Genomic DNA, 7,808 nt, shown 5'->3' with positions numbered 1-7,808 from the left:
AGCCAGGGCTACACAGAGAAACCCTGTCTCGAAAAACCAAAAAAAAAAAAAAAAAAGTGAGGAGAATCAGCAACAGGATATGATGACATATTTGCAATCACATTAGATAGACCACTGGTTTGAGCATCATACAAAGGAGTCTTCCTGAGTTTGAGAGTAAAACAGCAAGTGGTCCACTTTAAAAATAACCAAACACGCTAAACTTGGATTTTTAGTTTATCTGTGAGAGGCTAAAAATGTTTCAAGGTATACAATAGAAAAAGGAGGAAAGTGCTTAGGTAGATTGACCTGCTTTACACAAGGCAAAAAAAAAAAAGTGCTGAGATGAGAAAAGCACACAGCCGGAATGAGGGTGTCAGAGAGGCAGAGACTTTCTCTCCCAATTCATTATTCTGAGACTTTTCTTGCTCAGGAAAATCACTTCTCAATCAACTATGATTCTGTATCAAAGTTGTAGTTCTCTCAGCCTCTCTGTGGAACACATCAACTCCAATGCTTTGATACTTTAAGTCCTTAAGTTTCATATCTTCCTCTCCAGCCCAAGTGACATGTGCCATTGAGGGAAGATATTATCCATCAAGACTACTGTAGTTAGCAACACTGGGGGTGCACTTTCAGGGATGAAGCAAACTGCAAAGGTATTAACCTACACAAAGAAGAAAAAGCAATATGACCAATAGGAAGCTAACCAATAACAACTCTGATACTCGTGATGTCTAGCCCTGTGATACTGAATGTGGGTGTAATGCTCAAAAGAAACCTGTAAACTCCACCGGTACAAGGACTAGGGAACCTCCTGGAGTGCTAAGGCTATAGTTCCTTGGAAAATAACAAAGCCTCATGGGAACATATGATGGTCTATGGGTTGGTTCTTATAAAAATAGAAGAGGTGGCTCAGGTTCATTCCAGGAAAATGTAGGTAGGAAATTCCAAGGAATAGTCCTAACTAAAGTCCATCTTTTGGTCAGTATTAAATATTTAATAAAGCTTGCTTTAAATTTGACCCAGAAAAGTTGCACATGGAGGGTGGAAGGACCCTGTCCAAGCACCTCAACTGCCACTGTGCACTCCTGTCTGGTACCAAGAGTGTAACTTCTGAGTCAGAACTTTGAAGTCCATCATAATATCATGGGGCCACTGGCTGGGTTTCATGAAGGACCAAGATAAACTCCCTAGCTCTCAGAAGGTCTTCTTGCTCATATATTTCTGAAGATGGAATGAGAAAACATAATTCCTGAGTGCAACTCATCGTCAGAGTATCTTTATTTTGTCTCAAATGGGAAACTGTAAGTGTGGTAGGAGGCACAGTGTCTTGATCCAGGTCTGTTGGTAGGAAGCTGTTGATAGTCATATGTTCACAGAGCTATTGCCAGGACAGCAGCAAGTCTATTCAGGCCAAGCTTGTCCCAGCAGTCAGAGGCCACTGGGCAAACCCTCCATGTGTCGACCTCCTGAATGAACACAGGAAAGTAGATGGGCTTGCTGCATGCCTACTTTGAGTCTCAGGACAGCGTCAAAGCTAAACTTGCAATTCTCTGTGTAGGGAGGAGGGCTTCTTCCTGTGGAATACAAGACTTTGTACAAACTTGTTCATTTCTCTAGAGTGCACTCCATCTTTCCTTACATTAATAGATAATTTCTTATGCATCTTCTTTGTTAATCTGTCTTGAAAGAGGCACAAATAGTTTAGACATATTCCAACATCACAGTCTCTTAACAAATCACAGAAGATAAAAGGTGGTTACTCATGTGTGTAGCTACACTGATGATTTTGAAGGAAATATGTTAGAATGCCAAGTGTTCTCAGGCTGGTGACTGCAAAATCCAAGTAAGCAGAGATCGAGGGAGAAGTTTCACTAACTGTAGCAGGGAAGGGGATTGAATGGGCCTTGTTTAGAATGGAAAGTCTTCGTGGAACAGGGAACATGTATATATTTTCAGATATGCTATTAAATTCATGAGAATGAGCATTAAAGGAGGATAAGACTATTAAACACAGACAGTTCCAGGTCATGGATCCCACTCTTTTTAGAGTTAAATGAGAAGAGGGCATGGGGAGAGAAAGAAAGACTGGTTCACTCTGAGGTTCATGGCAATTAGAATGGAACTTCACCCTGGCTGAATAGAGAAAAATGCTTAAGATTGCACTAGTGTTACTTAAAAAAGAAAGGGACATGTCAGAGCAATTGTGGGATTGGAAATGCCAGGTACCCAACTGCACAGCTACGCTGATCTGCATGGCATTGGTAGCTCCCATATGTTGAACTATGCCCTTGTAAATCTGAGGCTAAACAAACTCTTCCTCCTACAAGTGATCCTTGTCTGCATTTGATCACAACCATGAGAATACTTAGCCTTATAGAAGTTTGGGGCAAGAAAGTGAGAGGAAATATATTTAAAAAATACTATGGGGTTTTGTAGAGCTGTCATTGGTCTCTTGCATGTGACATCATAATGAGACTTTGCAAGGAATGTGAGATACCAACCAATAGCAAGCTGCTGCCTAGGCTGGGTTTGTCCTTGTGCTTCAGAGAGGCAGTTGGTTGGTGGGAGAGCAGTTGGATTCAGTTGTTTCCCACAACTTGGCCTTTTCCCCAACTTGTTGGATCTGGATATAGTGAGTTATATTTGTTTTCTAGGTTTTCAGTTTGGACTTTTGGTATTTGGTGGTCATCTATTTTTTATTTATTTACATCATTTGTTTGTGTTTTAACTTATGTCTGTATGCTCCTTTCTTCATTTCAACTGTTATTCCTTTTATCAAGTTCATTTACTTGTCCTGTTTGCCTTTGTTCTTGTCTATTTTATACCTTCAGTGGTATATATTAACTGTACACAATGAGGAAATCATCTTGACTTCACATAACTGCTTCTACTGCCTTTGAATACTCTTTATCTGCTTTATTTCACTTCCCCACCCATTGGATGTGATAAGTACTTCTCATTTTACAAGGGTTCAGTCCCATTGCCTACTCATGACCTCTAGAGTACAAAGTGTGACAATTGTGTTTGTGGATCTGGCATGTTTGAAGTCACACTTCTCTAGGTCCATGTATTTTCCATGTGTTGTCCAGAAACAGGTATTCCACTCCAGATGTTGCCTTTTGATGAAAAGAATTTGTGTGTCTTCTCTCAGTATTACAGACTATTGAAATTCTTGCCAATTCTTGCTGCTAGTTGTTAAGACTGCAATATTGTTTTGCAGTTTGTTAGTTTTGCCCTTTGGATTCTTTTTGGTCTTAAATTATTTAAATTTATATTCATGTTTATGTTTATATACACACTTATATTTTTACTTTCTTTGATTCTTTTCTCATTTAATACATCCTAACAGCATTCTCACCTCCCTCTCTGCTCCCTGTTGTGCCCTTACCTCCTCTGTCTCCCAAATTTACTCTCCCAGTTTCCTTCAGAAAAGATCAGTCCTCCCAGGGATAGTGATCGAACATGGCAGACTAGGTGAAACAAGATATTTTAATGATCTTGTATTTTCTCTGAGGGTTAATGTGTACCTATATTATCACTTTCTTCATTAATTATGACCCATTATTTTTTTTTCAAGACAGGGTTTCTCCATATAGTCCTGGCTGTCCTATAATTCATCCTGTAGAACAAGATGGCTTTGACTCATAAATCCACTTCCTCTGTCTCCCAAGTGCTGGGATTAAAGGTGTGTACCACACTGCCTGGCTATGAGCCAATTTTTATTTTGAAACTCTAGTCTTATTTCCTTCATTACTTTTTCCTAGTATAAAACATATATATATTTATTTTTAAATTATTCATTTTACCTCTTGCTCACTGTCCCCTCCTGGTCACACACCCCCACATTCCTGCCTCCTACTCTCTTCCCTTCTTCTTTGAGTGTGTAGTCTTCTAGGGTTCCCGCCAACCTCCTACATCAAGTCTCTGTAGGCCTAGATACATTCTCTCCCACCGAGGCCAGACAAAGCACCCCAGGCTAGAAGAATATATCTCACGTACAGGCAACAGCTTTTGGGATAGCCCCACTCAACTTTTTCATCACCCCCATGAAGATCAAGCTGCACATTTGCTACATATGTGGGTGAGGCCTAGGTCCAACTGCATATGCTCTTTGGTTGGTGGTTCAGACTATGAGAGCCCCAAGGGTTCAGGTTACTTGATTCTGTTGGTACTTACTTGGAGTTCCTTTCCCCTCTTCTTCCATAAGAGTCCCCAAGCTCCATCCATAGTTTGGCTATGGATGTCTACATCTGTCTGAGTCAGCTGTTAGGTGGAGCCTCTCAGAGGACTACTATGCTAGACTCCTGGCTAGCTTATTTACCCTCAATATGTATGGTAAACATGATATGTATTAGTATTCTTAATATATTATGTGTTATATGATATAATGTTTATGATAATTATTTATATTGTGATGTATACTAATTTATATTGGAAACTATAAATTTACTTTTTTATGATTATAAATTATTATGGTATAGTATTTGCTGAGTTTGTAATAATAATAATTACAAAATAAGTTTAATACACTGCAGTAAATTTATATTGCACTTAAGAATGCTACACATAAGCCATTTCATTTTATTCATTTACTTTACATCCCAATCTGCCTACTTTTCCTCCCAATACCCCCTCATATATATCTCAATACCCCCTCATATATCTCAATACCCCCTCATATATATCTTCTCCCAATTCTGCTCCAGGTGTTGGGAACACACATGAAGACCAAGCTGTACCTTTGTTACATGTGTGTACTGGGAGTGGCAGACACCCAGGTCCAGCCCATATTCTCTCTTTGATTGGTTGTTCTGTCTCTGAGAGACCCCAAGGCATGCCTGAACATTTCCTTCTGCCCACCATGTGTTTGTACTGATAGTATGACTTTTTTAAAAGCTCAGGCTCCTTCCTCCTTGCCCACAAGAGACAAAAATGTAACCCATTTCTGCTAGTGGAACTGTGTTCTTTCAAGTCAAACTATGTCTACTAGCAGTGACTTTCCTCATCCCTCAAGGGTTCACTGGGCATAGCACTTGGTATGTAGTCTTCTCCAGAGACCCCTTATAGGCTATACTATTGTTCATTTTCTTTTTTACATATTGTCCTTTCATTCTGGATGAGGCCATTTTGATTGTAAATGAAGGACTGTGTAGTCTATTCCTAAAATGGATGTGAAGTATCAAGCAAGAACAATTTTTTTCTAATGAAGAATTTTCATATATATATTCACCAAGGAAGGAAACTTATGCTATCTCTGTCCATTGTGATTATTTGGTTGTAGGATGAGGGTAATATTAACAGGGATGAGTTTGGATGTAGTCTTTTGTTTTCTCTTTCATGAATTAATTTCTGTAAGGCTGGTATACATTTTTCTCCAACAATCTATACATTTAGGGGATCCATGAGTGGGCTTTGCTTTGATGGGAATTACATTTCTTTTGCTACCCCATACTTGTTGTTCATGATTCTTGTATTTACATGTTTATTTCATCTTATTTCAAAATTTACACATGTCTAAAGCCTCCTTGCATGTTTTCTAATTTCCGTAAGCATAAAAATTGAAGCATTTCTGAAAGATCATCTGGATTGTAGTCATAGTAGAGTATGTGTAGAACATCAGTTTATTGTTTTCTGTTCTATAAACGGTATCAGGTCTCACTTGATCCCTTAGGTGAACAGTTTCCATGGTTGTCTTGAAAACAGCTAGCCCATTATTGCTGTGCTCTCAGTATTTCCCTTTGCATGCCCCTTTCACTGAAATCATCTCTGACCTTTACTAGAATTCCTCCTCTACTTGTTTGTGGTTGGGATCTTCTGGTATTTATATGTCCTTGAGGATCATCATTGGGTTGTTTGGGAGATCTCAGATTTCATGATAGAGAATTCTTTCTAAAATTGCATTAATTTTTATTTCTAGCCTCGTATGTCCCTCGTTCTATATGAGAGTAGGTGGTTGAACTTCAGCGAAACATCATGGCCAGACACATGGAAGAGAACATCCTGGAAAAGGATTTCAGGATGTTGACATCTCTGGGTTGTGGTTCATTTGGGGAGGTAAAGCTTGCCTGCCACCTTCCCACACGTATACGGGTGGCTGTCAAGGTCCTTGAGAAAAACATCAACAGTGTGGCTGACATCACTTCGGAGGTGGAACTACTTCAATCTTTAGAGCACAGGAACATTGTTCGATTTTTTCACATGATTGACACACTGCCAACAACTTATGTGATCATGGAGTATGTGGCAGGAGAGGACCTTGAGAAGTGCCTCAGGGCACTGGGCTGTCTGAAAGAGGAGGAGGCTAGACCTATTTTCCAGCAGGTCGTGTCAGCAGTTCACTTCCTCCACCAAAGACACATTGCACATCGAGATATTAAATTGGAAAACATTCTGGTCGATGCAGCAGGAAATGCAAAGCTTTGTGACTTTGGCATGGCAATTAAAACCACAGAAGGGCAGATGTTGGAGGATACCTGTGGCTCTGTATTCTATTGGGCCCCAGAGATCTTGGCAAGGAAACCCTATGATGGGCTGGCAGTTGACATGTGGAGCTTGGGCATCGTCCTCTATGTTCTGGTCACAGGGCACTTTCCATATGTAGAAGCCACCATTGAGGATATGCACAAGATCATCACTACTACAATGTGTCCCATTCCTTATCACTTGTCATATCCGTGTCACATCATCATTGCACGGTTACTCATGGTCCCTATCTGGTACAGGATGACAATACATCAGCTTGTGGAACGACCGTGGCTGGGCCACATTCAAGACCATGGGCTGGTTGCCACAAAAGATATCCTTCCCAGGATCGTGAACACAATGTGCACCATTGGCTATACCTGTGAAGAGATTGTGTCATCCTTAACACATAGGCGACTCAAAGATGAAGTAATGGCAACATTTAATATTTTAAAATACCAACTGAGCTATGGGGACAGCCATCAGCAGGTCGAGAAGCCCTGGGCAAATAGCAGCCCTTCATGTGCCCTTATCCCCATTCCCCACTTGAAGAGGAGAGCCAGTGAACCTACCTTTTCAACCTGTATAGAAGCTAGGAAGAGTCACTTTCAGGATGAGAGTGTTGAAAGAAGAAGCAAGAGTTGCAGAAATTCCCCCATACTCACCAAAAATTCCTGCACAGAGAGGATGCCCTATTCAGATGACCCAGTGCCAGAAAGTGATGCTCTGACAGCTGATGTCACTAACAGTGCTACCGGGGATATTGTAGTCAACAGAGATTCCAAGGACAGCATGCTTGGTGAGCCAGTCTCTCCAGTATCAGCCCACGCTGGCCCCACAGCTTCTAGATCTAGGTCACCCACAGTATGGAGGCGAATTTCCCGTGCTCTGAAAGCACTGTGCTGCTGCTGCTGCTGCTGCTGTCTGCCCTCCCCACGGTGAGCCCAAATTCCTGTGTTAGGTGCATCAAAGAAAAGATAGGATAGTGAAGTCCCTTAGGAAACAAGCTGGATTGGTTGCCCAGGTTTATAATTTCAGTGTGGTTAGGATATGCTATTTAATATCCATTGCAAATGACAAGATGGACCCTCTCATAGGGCAAGATCGTAAAGTGTCTAGCATATTATATGGCAAAATTCCACAGCTTTGCCTTCATTTAAATATCTGGAGAGTTGAGTCACAAGCTGATAGTATAGAACGGGGCAGAGTGGGTTGGAAGAGACCAAGTACAGTTTGGATAAAGGGGTAAATTTCACAGAGGAGAAAGGAGGGTGAGAGCTTTGGCAGATCAGGTCAGGTCAGTGCTGAATAAGTCCTGTCTCTGTCAAGGTCACTAATAGATGTACTTTCTTATTTCTTTT

At 40.8% G+C, this 7,808-nt stretch overlaps 1 protein-coding gene across 1 annotated transcript; it reads left to right on the top strand.

Annotated features, from left to right (window-relative positions):
• The first annotated feature begins 2,556 nt into the window (after positions 1-2,556).
• Positions 2,557-7,389, top strand: LOC110288828 (putative sperm motility kinase W). The gene is made up of 2 exons (XM_021155072.1): positions 2,557-2,617; positions 5,903-7,389. Exon 2 carries the CDS (start codon positions 5,959-5,961, stop codon positions 7,387-7,389), a length of 1,431 nt encoding a protein of 476 aa, XP_021010731.1. The 5' UTR covers positions 2,557-2,617; positions 5,903-5,958.
• Positions 7,390-7,808: the final 419 nt, after the last annotated feature.

The sequence above is a fragment of the Mus caroli genome, unplaced genomic scaffold, assembly GCF_900094665.2.
Source record: "Mus caroli unplaced genomic scaffold, CAROLI_EIJ_v1.1 scaffold_10219_U1_1, whole genome shotgun sequence".
Lineage (NCBI taxonomy): Eukaryota > Metazoa > Chordata > Mammalia > Rodentia > Muridae > Mus > Mus caroli.
Note: the sequence above shows the minus strand (reverse complement) of the source record. Positions and strands in the feature narration are given on the sequence as shown.